The sequence below is a fragment of the Drosophila guanche genome, unplaced genomic scaffold, assembly GCF_900245975.1.
Source record: "Drosophila guanche unplaced genomic scaffold, DGUA_6, whole genome shotgun sequence".
Classification (NCBI taxonomy): Eukaryota; Metazoa; Arthropoda; class Insecta; order Diptera; family Drosophilidae; genus Drosophila; species Drosophila guanche.
The window spans coordinates 11,297,706-11,313,061 of NW_022995744.1; the positions used below are offsets into that span (position 1 = coordinate 11,297,706).

At 46.5% G+C, this 15,356-nt stretch overlaps 3 protein-coding genes across 3 annotated transcripts; 1 reads left to right on the plus strand and 2 right to left on the minus strand.

The window, feature by feature from the left end:
* Positions 1-1,653: 1,653 nt before the first annotated feature.
* Positions 1,654-9,794, minus strand: LOC117580528 (solute carrier family 26 member 6). Its single transcript, XM_034267121.1, has 6 exons — positions 9,663-9,794; positions 4,459-4,838; positions 3,714-4,398; positions 2,911-3,654; positions 2,699-2,847; positions 1,654-2,633 (listed from the first exon to the last, which is right to left on the minus strand). The coding sequence occupies exons 2-6, from the start codon at positions 4,482-4,484 to the stop codon at positions 2,042-2,044; spliced, it is 2,196 nt and encodes a 731-aa protein (XP_034123012.1). The 5' UTR covers positions 4,485-4,838; positions 9,663-9,794; the 3' UTR covers positions 1,654-2,041.
* An 856-nt stretch (positions 9,795-10,650) lies between these two features.
* Positions 10,651-12,115, plus strand: LOC117579455 (WD repeat-containing protein 92). Its single transcript, XM_034265342.1, has 2 exons — positions 10,651-11,006; positions 11,068-12,115. The coding sequence occupies exons 1-2, from the start codon at positions 10,732-10,734 to the stop codon at positions 11,918-11,920; spliced, it is 1,128 nt and encodes a 375-aa protein (XP_034121233.1). The 5' UTR covers positions 10,651-10,731; the 3' UTR covers positions 11,921-12,115.
* On the minus strand, positions 11,946-14,947 carry LOC117579453 (tetratricopeptide repeat protein 27). Its single transcript, XM_034265341.1, has 5 exons — positions 14,916-14,947; positions 14,620-14,849; positions 14,202-14,563; positions 13,634-14,145; positions 11,946-13,570 (listed from the first exon to the last, which is right to left on the minus strand). Exons 2-5 carry the CDS (start codon positions 14,684-14,686, stop codon positions 12,106-12,108), a joined length of 2,406 nt encoding a protein of 801 aa, XP_034121232.1. The 5' UTR covers positions 14,687-14,849; positions 14,916-14,947; the 3' UTR covers positions 11,946-12,105.
* Positions 14,948-15,356: the final 409 nt, after the last annotated feature.

Sequence of the window (15,356 nt, forward strand, 5' to 3'; positions counted from 1 at the left end):
ATAATTAGCCATCAAAAACATAAATAAAACAATTATGGCAGCTTCCACAACATGTCAATTGCAGAGCAAGTATGAGCCAGTAAGTGCCAAACAGACCATGCCAAATTGTCTGTCCTGAATTATTCGCGTTGCTGGTCCGTCCGCCAAGATATTGGCACTGACAGCCCCCACCAACAATGAGGAGCAGAATGTCACCAATGTGCACTTTATCTGCGGAGGAAATCGCCAAAGGATTCACCAACATTGGGCCAACCATGTGGTCTCGCTGGACCGTCAATGCAACTTTCTTTCCGCAGAAATTCGAGGAAGGCAAGCATAATCGACTCCTTTTTGTGCTGCGATCAGGAGTTCAAGATCTCCATGGAAGTGGCCGATTTCCATATCGGTCTAGGTTAAGATTACCATAGCACATAACTACCAATTTTGTAATCATATGGAATGACAAGTTTTGTATATTAATTAAAAAGTGTAGGATACTTTCAGTCCGCTCAGTAATTTTTAGCATATTTGAAGTATCTTTTGGGGGCTGCTTTGATTCGTAAAAGTGTGGCATACTTTAAAGCTGAAAGGAACGCTTTTACAAAAATTCGTAAAACAGCGATATCCTGCAGTCCTTGAGGTCCTTGATAGATTCAAACGATTCAGGAGACATTTCCGCCCACGAGGATGTGGGGCATGTCCTGATCCGACAGGAAGCAGACGAGCTATAGCATTGTTTAGATTTTAGTTAAAAACATCCATTATCCTTAATATCCTTGCTTCCGAAGTGATTGTAATCGGACCGGGACATTGTCCCGATCACGAAGAGGTGTGGCAGGTCCTGAACCGACAGGACACAGCCAAGCTATGCCGTTATAGGGATTACATTTAAAAGCATCCTTAAAATGCCATTATCCTTAAAGTCCTTACATCCGAAAAGATTGAAAACGATAAAGGACATTCTCCTGATCACGAGGAGGTGTGGCATGTCCTGATCGGCCCCCAAATTAAGGAACAAACAAGAAAACAAAAATGTCCTGTTGTCCAATTTATGTTGTTGTTGTACAATAAAAGTGGCGCCCCCAAAATCATGACGGCCACTTCTGGAACTAAACTAGTGTAGTTCAAGAACTGGCCGCTTTATGTTGAGGCGCCACTGTGAACTTTTGAAATTGCCTCGCTCAAATGGCCGAAAACTGGAAAATTTCCAGACCAAGTACCAGGCGAACATAAATCAGCAGAAGGTAGCTGGTTTTTATGTTTTCCATCGTGTCAAGAGCTGGCTGCTATGAAACTCGGCGGTTTTTTTAAAATCTCAAGTCACTAAAGGTATGCAGTTCCATAGGACATTTTTGTTTTATTGTTTGCTCCTTCATTTGGGGGCCGATCAGGACATGCCACACCTCCTCGTGATCAGGAGAATGTCCTGTATCGTTTTAGATCCTTACGGATGCAAGGACCTTAAGGATAATGCCATTTTAAGGCTGTTTTTAAATATAATCCCTACAACGCAAAAGCTTTTCAGTGTCGTGTGGGATCAGGACATGCAATACCTCCTCGTGATCGGGACAATGTTGCAAACCATTTGCTATCACTTCGGATGCAAGGATATTAAGGACAATGCCTCGCTAGTCGTCCTCGACTATCCTTTTGAACAAAAAAAAACGACATATGTACATAAATGGTAACAATTTCAGTTTTTTTTATTTTTATGTACAATTTACATATTCTTACGATCTAATTGTGGGTTCATTTTGGTACAAATTGCATTGCAAAATCAAAAAATACATTGATCGTGTCTTCGGTGCTAAAGTTTGTCCTGACTTTAAGTACAAAATCTATTATTGTATCCGGCGTTTGGGTTGTTGTAAACTCTTTGTGGAGGCACTTACGCGAACTTACGACTAATCCGGTTGATTGTAGACGGCAACTTCTGATTCCATTCAGTTTTAAAATAGGACTTAGCTGCTAGAAAAGGGTTTTGGTGCTACGATTCACAAGCTATCACTTGGACATATCACAAAACGCGTGCTCCCCGCTCTCCACGACCCGGGGACGACTCTCACGCAGTTCGACAGGAATTGGCATACTCGACGCAATCGTGCAAGGTGGGAAAAATCTCGAAGGGGCCCTCGCTCAGGGCCATACTGTGCACCAGAGTATCGTATACCCGATCGACGGGGCTTGCCAGCAGTAGACGTGCTCCGCGGACCTTCAGCTCCTTACTCAGGTCGCTGAGCGTGCGACAGCCAGCCACATCTATATGTCCCAGCATGGAGAAGTCCAGAATGAGGATCTTAAACATTTCCGAAGCCTCCACGAGCTGGCCATTCTTGACCTTGCCCCCGTTTTGGGACACTGGCGAGTAGCTGGTCTTGTTGCCAGCCACCCTGCTCGGACTCGGACTGCTGAGCGGCATCTTGTCCAAACCGACCGCCTCGTACAGCGACCGACGGAAGAACAGACTGGTGGCAAAGTTGAGGGATCCGCTGTAGCGATAGATCCGTGTCTCAGGCACCTGCATTGCGTTGCGATGCTGATTGAGGTCCATGTAGATGCCTGGCGCCTCTGGCATGTAGCCCAGCAGACAGGAGTATGGCTTCAGGCCCTTAATGTACAGCGCCAACAGGGAGATGCAGATGCCGATCAATAGACTGCAAATGGAAGAGGGTAACACAATGCTAGGTAGAATCCTGTCTATCTGTACAATAGGACTTACCCAATGTCTATGTCGATGAGCACTACGCAGAGGAAGGTGGATATCCAGGTGAACATCTCCAGCTTGCCCTGCTTGGAGAACTTCTTCAGCTCCCTCGCCTGCATGAACATCGGCTTCAGCGCCACTATAATCACACCAGCAAGAACGCACTGGGGGGGAAAGACACACACAGTTAAAAATTATTAAATTAAGATTATAAATCATATAATTACCCTGGGCAAGTCACTGAAGAAGGGTCCAACCCACATGAGGGTGACCACCACCAGGGAAGCCGAAATGAGGGAAGCAATCTGCGACACGCCGCCCGTCTGGTCCTGGATGACCGATCGCGAGAGCGAACAAGCCATGGGTATGCAGGAGAAGCAACCGCCCACAATGTTGCCAATGCCCATGGCAAAGAGCTCCTGGTTGGCCCGCACTTCGTAGCCGTGCTTTCTGGCGAATGTGAGGCCCATGGACATGATGATCGAATAGGTGACGACGGCAATGGCAATCGAGTCCAAAGCCACCTTCGGCAACAGGTCGAGGCGCGGAAGGACGGGCTCTGGCAAACCTCTAGGGATCACTCCCACCAGCTGCACGTTGAACTGCGGATACAGATCGAAGCACTTCGAGATCAGAGTGCCTCCAATCACGGCTATCAGTTCGGCGGGAAGTGGCATCCGACACCGCTTGCTCAGACACGGCTTCAGGCATTCGTTGGATATCACCATGAAGATGATGACGCCCACGCAGAAGCCAAAGTTGACCAGATTCGTCTGCGGCACGCTCTTGACCACATCGATCAGCGTGTACACGATCTTGAAGGCGCCCCTGTACCGCTCCACCTCGATTCCCAAGACATCCTTCAGCTGTGCCGTCACGACATGACAGGCGGCTGCCGTGGTGAAGCCATTCACCAGAGGATCACTCAGCAGGGAGGCCAACGTGCCCAGTCTTAAGAAAGCCATCAGCAGCTAAAAGAAAACAGGAAATAAGTAATGTTTTAGCAGACAAAAGTAGCAGGAATACCTACATTAACAATGCCCACGGCCAGGGCCAAGGATGTGACGACCTCCAGGTGCGTGATTGCATCCACTGGCGGCGTGAGACTTGTCGCAGTGGCGTTGGCCAGCAGCAGTGGCGCCGCTGTCGTTGTAGCATTCATAGGAACATGCAGAGGTGCGCCCGTGGAATCCACAGTGGCGTATGTCTGCACCACTTTAAGCGTCATCATGCTGGCCACCGCAAAGGTGCCAATCGATATGTGTTTGGACGTGCCGAGCAGCAGATAGACCAGCACCGGAAAAACAGCCATGTATAGGCCATTGCCAGCGGAGACACCGGCCAGGATGCCGTACGCCATGCCGTGAGGGATGTTCATAATAGCCACTGTGAAGCCAGCAATGACGTCGCCAGCCAGGTCCCGTCTGGGCGAGTACTTGGGCAGCCACTGCAGGATGGGTATCACGCCCGTGAAGAGTGCAAAGAAGTTCCAGCTCTGCCAGCAGCTGCGTAGCGACGAGGGTATGCTCTTGTCGCGTGCCGCATATCCCGTCTCCTTGATGACCACCTCGTGGGTGAGCACATCCCGATGGATGCTGTACTTGGGCTGGATTTTTGGTTTACTTTGTGTGCTCCCATTGCCACTCCCACTTCCACCTCCACTTCCGTTTCCACTTCCATTTCCATTTGTGTTGTTATTGTTGAGGGGATTGGTTCTGGAAAGATTATTATATTAGTAATTGTTTTGCAATATATTTTTCGTTTCCCGCACTCACTCTTGACTCTCTCTATCACTAGTCATGTTGGCAATATCTTCTGCTACTTCTTGGACTCTCTGTTTCCCACCACCACGTCCCACATTGGTGTCTGTGTATGGATGGAGGCGTAGATCTCGCTGAAATTGCGACTGTCTCAGCTGGAACAAGGAGACTCTGGTGTCTTCTGCTTCTTCTGTATCCCCTTCGGGTGCGTCTTTTGGCTGCTGATTCTTAGATATAGGTATTAACAATGTTCCGTCGTCGCAATTGATGCTCGTATATAGAACTGGATTATCCTCGTGGGTTAGTAGTCGACGTCGCCTTTGTTGGCGATCGTTCAAGTCTTTTAAACGCTTCCAGGCCTCTCTGCCCACCGATTTGATGTGCTGTTTGGGTTTCTAAAATTAAATGTAGGACGATTAGTAGATAATTTCTTTGGTAAGTAATCTTTTCATCATTGTTATAACTAGTTCGACCCTTAATTGCTGTCCTTAAACTACAAAACTGAGTTTAATCACGACAGAAACTGCCATTAGATGCCTGGAAAATTTTCAACAACTTTTTAATCATCCCCTCTTTCTGATGCTACTAATTATTTCACTTTCAATGGTTCCCCCTGTAATCAAAGTAAATCAATAGATAGTACGAGAAAGACTACAGGAATACAAAATAAGTATTTCACAACACAAGCCACACGCACTCCCCACTTTGGACTCCCTAAAGCACTTCTTTCAGTTAGATAACTTCCACGAACCACCAATTAGCATCACCTACGACGGTCCGTTCAGTCAGGGACTGAGTTGTTGAGCTTATCGCAGACAAAAAGCAACTGAAACATTGATCACGGCAGACTGATCTTCAAATAGAAGTCATTGTTCCCAGCCGAACCGATGTCCAGTTTCAGATATAATGGCGAATGCTAATTGATGAAATCATTTGATCAACATGAGTCCAACAACTGACCACAACGAACAAGGGGGGGAGGCCCCCTGTCAATTCACGCATCGGTTATCTATTGTACTAAAAGTACTTGCGTTGACTGATTGGTTCTATTGACGTCTATGCCGAAGATGTCCCCCTCCATCCAATCAGCCATGCCACTTGCTAAATGTTCAATAAAGTAACAGATATTCGTATTAAATGGGTGACTACGCGGCGTGCTGTTCCCTTTATTGTCCCAAGCTATAATCACCTACAGTAATCGTTTAATGTTTGATTACTTTATGGCAAAAGTCTGAGTTGGCATATACACTTTACAGACGGCGGAAGAGTTTATAATGAACAAATAGCGCAAAAGCGGAGAGTAACAGGTAATAACAGGAATCAAGGTGTAGCTGGTGGTTTAATGTGACGACAAATCCACAGCGAACCAAACGTTGCTGTGGAATGGTCTGTATCTTAACTACATGTAACGGAAAGCATTTACAATGTAGTTCAGTGGCATTTGGCGAACCCTTTAAGTGCAGTCCTATTGCAGCTGCAATTGTTGCCAATCATTATATAAAGGTATCAACCAACTGGTATACATATGTATGTTCGTATGTCTAATCGCAAACCATTTCCATAATAAAACCAAAAACAATCTCTACAATTTCCCTTAACGTTTGCTGTACCGACTGACACAGTTTTGAGCCAAGTTGCCATTACACATTTCGCGCTCCATAATCCAAAGTAAATAAACTTTTAAAAGCCGGATTCACACATACACATGTACCTATATATGGCAGTATCTTTGAATACACATTTCGAGAGCAACATTTGTACAACTTTTCCTCGAAAAACCCGTTGGCTACTTGACCGCAATGTCAAGTTCAACGCTTTGATTGGAAACTGAGAGACGAGACTGCTAAAATATATTATATACAAGTACCAAGCACCGAGTATTGTAAGGCAAAAGTAAAACTGCGAAACTAGAATCAATCACAAGATCATTCATTGTAGACTTTATGGGAAGTCGCTGACATTGCCGCCTAAGATCAACTGCCTGCCACTTGATGCATTTGCATTTCAAATGAGAGTTTTGTTTGAATGGAAACAGAGAAAAGATTTGCATTGGGGGATGGCTGACTTGTTGGTTTAATACTTATCTCCAAACAGAATGGAAATCCATGAATTGAGCAGCCATTTTAGTGAGTATTTTCAGATAAACTCTCTCCCTCGCTTTCAGAACTTAATGCCAGACACTAAAACCATAAACTAAACATGTGCACAAATACGTAATACTGCCTCGATTACGAGTACCAACACCTTGAATCTAGTTTAATTGGGATGCCCCTGGGGCCATTGGAAATTGTGGGATGCCATTAGCTGTACCAGCCAACCGGTTAGTACAAAAAAACGGCATCCCACAATTGGCTTTAACCGGCCCTCACTCACACACTCGAGCACATGACCAGAGGGCGGGATGGATTGATGGATAAAGCGTTTTGCCTAATGTTGGACAGCTGTCGGAGTGTTTTGTTTGTTTTTTTGGGTGGCAGTCTGTCTCGACTAGTCTCGTCTCTACTGCTTATCAGACATAAGTGTCGTCCACTTTGACTATCAGCTTATCAGCAGGCCAAAAACATTTCCATTGCCGCTCATTAATCAATGTTTTAACCTGCGAAACGCAACAAGAGACAAAACCCCACAAGGGATCCGAGTGAGAGCATACAGAACCATCCGAGCATAGGTTCAAAGAGATCACGTGGCTGTGATTAGCCACAAAATTTGCCTCTGGGCCTGCTAAGTATCCCAGCCGACATCGATGTGTTTCCATTGTTTTCCCAAGCTTCTTCGCATGATAGAGCGGGCGGCCCTTGTCCTTATCGGTCTGGAGTGGCCTTCACATAGTTGCACTAAGCTACACACCGTTCCGTACTGTTCGCAACCGAACCACGGTTGGAAAATTGATATCACATTAGTGATTGCGTAAGCTCCTCAATCACGTCATGGACAGTAGATACCACCACACATTGTCGAAACGAAAGTGAAGTAAGCAAGCTCTCAGGTGTACGCACTTCAATCATGTTGATTGAGACTCTCTGCTGGATGTATGCCTCGCCGCAGATGAACCACGCGACTTCTCTGCACTATAGAATGAAGAAAACTAATTTCGTAGCTGGGCCTTTATTTGTCTGATCTCTGGGGTTCTTATTTCGTATTCCGTATTTAGTTTTCAGTTGATGCTGCTGTAGGTTGATCTTGATAAGCGCTGATGGACGTGGAAGTACATAAAAGACCGGACTAAAATATTTGCTACCTCTTGCTTGGAAATTTATGGAGCACGCGAGCTTTTCTTTTATAAACCTGAATTCGTATCTTCTAATCCAAATAAAATAAAATAATATACTAAGGAAGTTAAACAGAGAGTGCGGCGGTGTGTGGGGAAAGTGTAGACTAAATAATAATGACAGTGTTTATGTTTGATTAGGGCTGCGTTGTCTTCTAAATGCGATTCTGACTCAGTGCCCACGAAAATGTGCTCAAATGTTGAAGGGTATTTCTGGGAGGGAAGTGAGTCTGAGTCAGTTGCCAAAACTCGCTATAAAGTTGAAGCTTTAATGTTTTACAAACATCGGTAAATGGTAGAGTTCAAGCCAAGTTCCCATTACCCACTAAGCAAAAACAAATACAGTAGCGATAAGTTATGAGTAATCGCTATGAGAGAGCTCTCCAACTCTTGTTGCCAACTGGTCCGTGCACTACTGTAGCTACTGTTCGGGTTTTGTATTCAGTTCAAAGTCTTATCAGTGGAGCAAAAAACTACTGCATGGCAGAGCCGTGTACATCTTCGATTGTGCCAAAACAATAGAGATTTTATTTTTTGCAGTGTTTTTTCAGCTTTCGTGGCGTATCCGTTGGATATAGATTGCATTTGTTTGGTGGCCTGGACTTTGATACTTTGTAGGGAAGGGAAGTTCTGGTGTGCCGCAGTTGGCAGATTTTTTATATCTCTTTGTTTAGATTTCGATTGGTGGCGGGCGGCATTTATTTATTTTCTATAGCTTTCCGAGGGGTTGACTGAGAAGTGGGACATGTGGGTCGGAAACATTTGCCACTTGCGCACGCACGCATTCCACTTCTGGCCGCGCAGCCCCACATGAAAAATTAATTGGAGCAGTGTGTTCAATAGACGTAAATGTTTCGAGTTTTCCATGCTATCAGTTTGCGCCTCGAGCGACCTTAGAGAGTCTGAACAATCACATCACAGCTGTTCTAGCAGGCAATCTTCAGTCGAAATGCTATCACAAACTCTCAAAAAATACAGGCACAACAGGTGTAACGACGTACGAGACGGGGTTTTTGCACTCCGATAATGGCAATTGTGTTGATAAGACTCACGTATGTTCGTCTGATAAATGAATCGACTAATCAGCTGATAAATGAACTGCTTGACAGTTTAATGGCTTATGCACTTTTTTGGAAATATAATATAGAATATGTATTCATTCCCTTGCAAATAAAAGAAAGAGAAAGTTGAATTAAATACTCAATCTAGAACGGAATCAGCCACTCGTGCAAGTACTCATTAGAGGGGTTTTTTTAGGTACGATTTTATCGAGTTAACCCACGCTGATCACGATTTGGTCACCCCCCCAAATCAATAAAATATACATAGAACTCGCAACTAAAAATACATGTATGGAGATATGAAACTCTTATTGGGAATGCAATCATCACGATCGGCCTCAATCACGAAATATTTGCATTGGCACCTTTGCATTTCATCACTGGCTCCACTCCACTCCTCTCTCTTTGCCCATATTAGGAGTTCGTAAAGAAGTAAAAGATAATGATCAGAGGAGGTACAGTAGGAGGAAAAGAAGGCAGCAATAAATCCCATAGACAGCATCGACAGTCTGACGACAGAGAGCGAAGCATCAAAACGGGAAGAACGACATGCATACATACAAACGTATAAAAGGGAATGCAAAAACACCAATAAATAGAACCCCAATCAGACTTGTGTATCGAGTGCGAATGCACCCAAACGAGGAGAAACGACGGCAAACAAAGGAGGGTACAAAAGGGGGAGAAGAAAGGCAAGCAAATGAAAACAATAAAGGCGATGAAAAAGCTGAGCAAAATGTACAATTAATTTGATTGGCCTAAATTGACAAGAAATCGAAAGAGGGCGAAGTGACGAGAGTTCAGAAATGAACCCCCAGCCCCCGCCCCTTCCACTGACCATGCCCTACCCTGCCTGAAGACCGAAATGTAGGAATCTTTGGTGTTTTTACCTTGCGGAAACAACTCGTATATAAAATGTGGTTGGCATTCGTTTCGGTTGCCAAACAATTACCGTTGCCTTTGTGGTTGCTGTTGCTGCTGCTTTTGTTGTTGCACTTTAGCTGGTTATTCGCGTTGTCTATTTGTTGTCACCTTCAACATTTGATAGCGCCCGTGTTCTGCTTTTGCCCCTGCCGCGTCTCTATCACTTGTTGCGAGTAAAATATTTGATTAACACTTTTCACAATCCTTTACGAATTTTAAGAACTTTTTGTTTCATAATTATCACATTTGAGACGCTGAGAGCCAACTGATTAAAGCTAATTATTATATTTTCTGCGACTGCTGGCGCTGGCGTTGGCATGCGTGCTTTTAAGCGATTCCGTTATTTCTCTTATTTTGTTATTTCGTCTTATTCAACCGATGAATGTTGTTGTTGTGTGTTGTTGTTTATTATAGCCAAGAAGCGACGCTTGCGACACACGGAAAAGTTTGTTGTTGTTGCTGCTTGCTGTCGAGAGCGCCAAAAAAAATATGCACACGCTAAAGGGAGACTCAGAAACTGCCCCAATATGAGTGCGACACGACACTGAGCTTGCGAGAGGTGAATTGTTGGAGCTAACTTGTGGCGGGGGAGAGCTTTCGACGCCATCACAGCTGTTTTGCAGTGAAAAAAGCCTTTCTGGCACGTACCTTGTAATGCTATTTTTAAGACCTTTTTAGGTTTAATCTTACTTTGCAACTAAAGGTAAGTAATGAACATCAGCCAATCTTGTGGGGAATCGAATGATGATTCGAGTAAAATTACTGTTTTAAAACTGAGAGTCTTAATCGGCGGCTAAACATAAACAGAAGATCAAAGTCGAGGAAAATGATTTAAAATGTACGGTATATTTACAGTATATTTAAAAAATGAAATGTTAGATTTCGGTATATTTCCGAGGGTCTGTCGGTATATTTGATTCATAATTTCACGGTCACACTGAAACCATGGCAGCAACACATTTTAAACAAGTTGTTTTTGAAATTTCGTTCACTTTTCATTCAATAGGCTTGGATTGAATTTGGAAAATCAACAAAATGGACAAGCCCCAGTTGATTGAGCACTTGAATGCGTCCGTTAATTACACGGTGTACGACACAAAATGGATTCCACTGTCTGCCAAGTTTGTGGTGCTGGGCTCAAAGGCGAACAGCCAAGGCGTTATGGACATCTACGAGCTGAACGAGGGCGAGCTGGTCAAGGTGAAGACTGTGGAGAAGAAGGTGGCCTTTAAGTGTGGCACATTCGGAGCTTCTTCATTGCGGAACCGGCACATTGCCATTGGAGACTTTGAGGGGCGGCTGCAAGTGCTGTAAGAACACGAGGGGCTGCTGTCATTGCCAGATCTGTTCATCTATTATTGTATTTTTCAGTGACATGGAGCGTCCCGAACTGCCGGTGTACAATGTTAAGGCCCACACGGGCATCATCAACACCATCGATGCCATTGGCGGCAACCAGGTCGACTGTGGTGCCCCAGAAATCGTCACTGGCAGCCGTGATGGCGCGGTCAAGGTGTGGGACATACGACAGGGACAGTCTCCAGTGGTGGACATCTCACCGCCACCCCAAATGGGTGACGGCATCAACCAAAAGAGCGCCCGGCGCGACTGCTGGGCCGTTGCCTTTGGCAACACCTTCAATTCCGAGGAACGAATCGTGGCAGCTGGCTATGACAACGGAGACCTGAAGCTCTTCGATCTGCGCTCGCTCTCCGTGCGCTGGGAGGCAACCATGAAGAACGGCATTTGTGGCCTGGAGTTTGATCGCCGTGATATACCCATGAATAAGCTGGCAGTAACCACGCTGGAGGGAGGACTTCTCATCTACGATATGCGCTACCAGCATCCGACTAAGGGATTCAGCTACGTGGAGGAACGTAATGCCGGCCGTAGCGTGGGCACCAACGGTGTCATCAGTGGCCCCAAAGCGACTGTCTGGGTGGCTCGTCATTTGCCACAGAACCGCGATATCTTCCTCACTGGCGGTGGCACTGGCTCCATACGTCTTTGGCAGTACGAGTATCCCGACAAGCGCGTTGTCGAGGACGCAGATGGCGAAAAAACGGGCGTGGCTGGCACACTGCACATGGTCAGCGCTGCCACACTGAGCTCCCAGCCCGTGCACTGCTTCGACTGGCATCCGGACAAGCTGGGCCTGGCCGTCTGTGGGGCCTTCGATCAGAGTGTTCGAGTCCTCATCACCACCAAGCTGAACGTACTTTAAACCATTTTTTCGTGATAATTCTTTCTTTTCTGATGTCCCTTCATATGGCAACACTTCAACACAATGCGGAAACACATGCCACACACAGTTGACATCCAAGAGGTCCTTCTTTTGCAGACAGACACACACACAAGGGCACAATTTAGTATGTAAAGAACTAAGATTAAATCTAGGCCAGAGACAGGCTAAACCGAGCGTTGAGTGTTCATCCGTTGTTGCACCACTTGGGTTAATTCTGCGATCTGTTTGTCCAGTAGGTCCACTTTCTCCTGCTGCTCTGCCGGCACGTTGACGTTGATGGCTCGCCGCAGGGCATTGAGACAGGATGTGCCCGACAGTCGCGCCGAGTTTAAGGTGGATGTAATCATGACTTCACTCTCGTCAGCGGCATGCTCCTGCACTGCTGCCAGGGCTAGCTCGGCTACCTCTAGGCATAGATCTAGAGCCTTCTGGGCATCCTGTGCCTTGACTTCCCAACCCAAATGCTTGGCCGTGTAGGCGCGATACGATTTGACCAGCCGCTCGGCCTTCTTTAGCGGTGTGGCAGCTACCACTGCAGCCAGCTCCCAGACCAGGGACTCGTTTCCATGCTGAATGCACTGCTGGCCGAGCAGTTGCACAACTCTTTTGATTAGCAGCGGGCAAGGTGCTTCCTGATGCTGCTTGGCTATGCCATAAACGATTCTCGCGAGCACCTCCTGGTCAAGGTAGTGCTGCTTCAGCTCGGACAGACGCTGATAGCCGCGCATGGCATCGTCCCAGTGGGAGGTGTCCACAGCCACCAGCATGTAGTTCTCCCACACCTTCCAGTTGCTGTAGTTGCACTTGAGTGCCTCGCCCAGCACTCGATGCGCTCGCTGCTTGTCGCCCAGGTTGATCAGGGCTTTGGCTAGGTTGTTCCACGATTCGAAACCGTTTGCCTCCAGGTGGGTGTAGGCCAGGTACGACTTAACGGCCGACTCCCATTTCTCCAGCTGCATCGCCGAGTAGCCGCAGCGCAGCAAAGTCGACTCCTGCAGCGTATTGATCTCCAGGGACAGCTGAAAGTGCTCCAAGGCCTGGGCATATTCTGCCCTGCGGTAGAAGTAGTTTCCCCAGTAGGACTGGGCCTTGCTGCTGGTCTTCTTGGAATGCAGCCATGCCTGTTCGTAGCACTGCGGATCATCGATGGCATCGCCCAGAAGGCAGTAGAGCAGTGCCGTTGGCTTCTTCTCCAGCTCCTGGCGTATAATCTCGGCTGCCTTGTGGCGCAGCTCCAGACTGGTATAGCAGTCAATCACCTGCTGCCAGGCATGAATCTTTAGGCAAATGTCCAGGGCAGTCTTGGTCATTCCCAGGGAGCGGAGCAGATCCACCAGCTGCAGCTGCACATGCCAGATGGGCTGTAGGTGGGCCGCAAATCCATACGACAGCCTAGACCTGAGCGACTGCTGCTCTTCAGTGTGGTCCAACAGCTTGACGCACTCCTCGCACTGCTTCCAGCTACGCTCCACTGTCCGGCGTTGGCCAGACTCCTGCAGGCAGTTCAGTAGCAAAGCCGCCTGTCGCACTTGCAGAGGTCCATTCTCCTGGTAGAGCAATGTCTGGGTGTACGGCTCCAGCTGCTCATCTGCTAGGCGGTCCTTCGGTTGCGAGCGCTTCAACTGTTTACTGTGGGGAAAATTAAGCATTAAAAGAGGTAATCCCTTGTAGCTCTCATCCATCTATACTCACACCTTGGCCAGTACGAGGGCCTGGAGTACACTGGGCAGCGTCATGACATCATTGTCCTTTGGCTCAATGAATCGTATACGTTCCAGTCGTGTGTCATCCTCCAGGAGTAGCAGCTTGGGCAGCTTTGTGTGCCTGTTGGTGTCGGCTGCTGCCGGTAGGTCAGAACTGGTGGTCTCTTCCGACAGCTGCTCCACTTTCAAGCAGAGCTGAGGCAAAGGTTTTTGCTGGAACTTTGTTCGCACGCCAAGCAAACCCTCGACTTTCAGTTCCACCTGTAGGTGGCCGCAGAGCTCATCCAGAACTTGCGAGGCCATTTCTGAGCGATGGAACAGCAGGTAGCCATTGGCCAGCTCCAACAGCAGCAGCGACAGTAGCTCTCGGCTGGCAAATTGTTTGGCCTGGGGCCGCAGCACCACAGCTCCCGCCTTGAACTGCTCGTAGAGGGAGGCTGCCAGATCATCCATGATAAGCTGATGCTGGCATATCAGACGTATGTTCCACACTGCCAGTACCTATTGCATCAACGTAAATTCTAATTATGGCAGACAGAAACCGAGATCTTACTTACCTTTGAAGCGGGGTAAGCTTCTAGCAAGCCTCGCAATATTTCCCTGGCAATAACCAACAGTTCGCCTGTCTTGACATTGGGATTCAACTCCTCGCCACTGGCCTTCAGCTGCTCCTGTGGCTCGAACGCCTCCAACTGCAGTTGGCTCAGCATTTGCTTGCAGTCTGCGACTTTGTCAAAGGGTCCGGTGCAATTGTTCTGCACAAACGCAAAGAACAGACGCAGAAAGCTGTTGAGTAGCTGCGTCGGAGTCTCATTAACGTCTTTATTCTGCCAGTTTGTGATGATCTGCCGCAGCTCCTGCACTGTCCACAGCTCTTTGCCGGTCCATAACTGGCGCAGTTGCTCATCCGCCGGTAAATCTTTGAATTAAAATTACAATAATAATAAGCAGACTTGGTGGGCGGGGATAACTTACCATCCGCTGGCACTGCATCGTTGAAATTGCATAAATAATATTCACTAAATGTGTCCTCCTCCAGCATTTTCAGTTCTATTTAATAAAAGTAGCAGATAAACAAAGACTTTTTCTCCACGTGCTCCACGTGATAAACAAGGCGGCCACTTTCGGCTCGCTTCTAGCTTTCAGCGTTTAGGTATGCCTCAAATGAGTTCCAATTGTCTTGCTCAGATCATTCAAAAGTCGTACTACGGTCAGAAAATCGATTTAAATCGTTGTTTCTAGAAGAAAGTTGTTTATTTTTTTGCGCCCACCTGTTGCTAGCAGTGTGACCGCGAAGTTATCGATAAAATATACCGTCAGGGCCTCGTAAATATACCAAAATATACCATTGCATCTTCAAAATGTACCGTAAATACACCGCAGTGTTAAATCAGATTCCTCGATTTTGATGTTCTATTTGATATTACTAGCTTGAAAAGACTTTCACCACTGAAGCAATAATTTAATCCGATTGAAGAATAAATTTTGCTTATTACAAATTCTCCCTTTCATTGGATTGACCTTATATTTAACAAATTTTTATTTGAACTTTTCCTTAAAAATGGCCCCTCTGGAAGCATGGCGGCTTTGTCTTCAGTATGTATGTATGTAACATGTTGAGACATAAAATAGCGCGCGCAACAAAAGACGAAAATAAACTCTATTGTTTTCCTGAAAAAAAGAAGGCAAGGGAGCTTTCATGGTGCGAATAG

Excerpts from the sequence above, each read along its gene's own strand:
- LOC117580528 (XM_034267121.1), bottom strand. The coding sequence starts at position 4,484 with ATGACTAGTGATAGAGAGAGTCAAGA. Across the intron at positions 3,655-3,713 it reads TGGCCGTGGGCATTGTTAAT|CTGCTGATGGCTTTCTTAAG; the intron begins GTAGGTATTCCT and ends GTTTTCTTTTAG. Across the intron at positions 2,634-2,698 it reads CTCATCGACATAGACATTGG|TCTATTGATCGGCATCTGCA; the intron begins GTAAGTCCTATT and ends TTCCATTTGCAG.
- LOC117579455 (XM_034265342.1), top strand. The coding sequence starts at position 10,732 with ATGGACAAGCCCCAGTTGATTGAGCACTTGAATGCGTCCGTTAATTAC. Across the intron at positions 11,007-11,067 it reads GAGGGGCGGCTGCAAGTGCT|TGACATGGAGCGTCCCGAAC; the intron begins GTAAGAACACGA and ends TGTATTTTTCAG.
- LOC117579453 (XM_034265341.1), bottom strand. The coding sequence starts at position 14,686 with ATGCTGGAGGAGGACACATTTAGTGAATATTATTTATGCAATTTCAAC. Across the intron at positions 14,146-14,201 it reads AAGCTTACCCCGCTTCAAAG|GTACTGGCAGTGTGGAACAT; the intron begins GTAAGTAAGATC and ends TTGATGCAATAG. Across the intron at positions 13,571-13,633 it reads GCCCTCGTACTGGCCAAGGT|TAAACAGTTGAAGCGCTCGC; the intron begins GTGAGTATAGAT and ends TTTTCCCCACAG.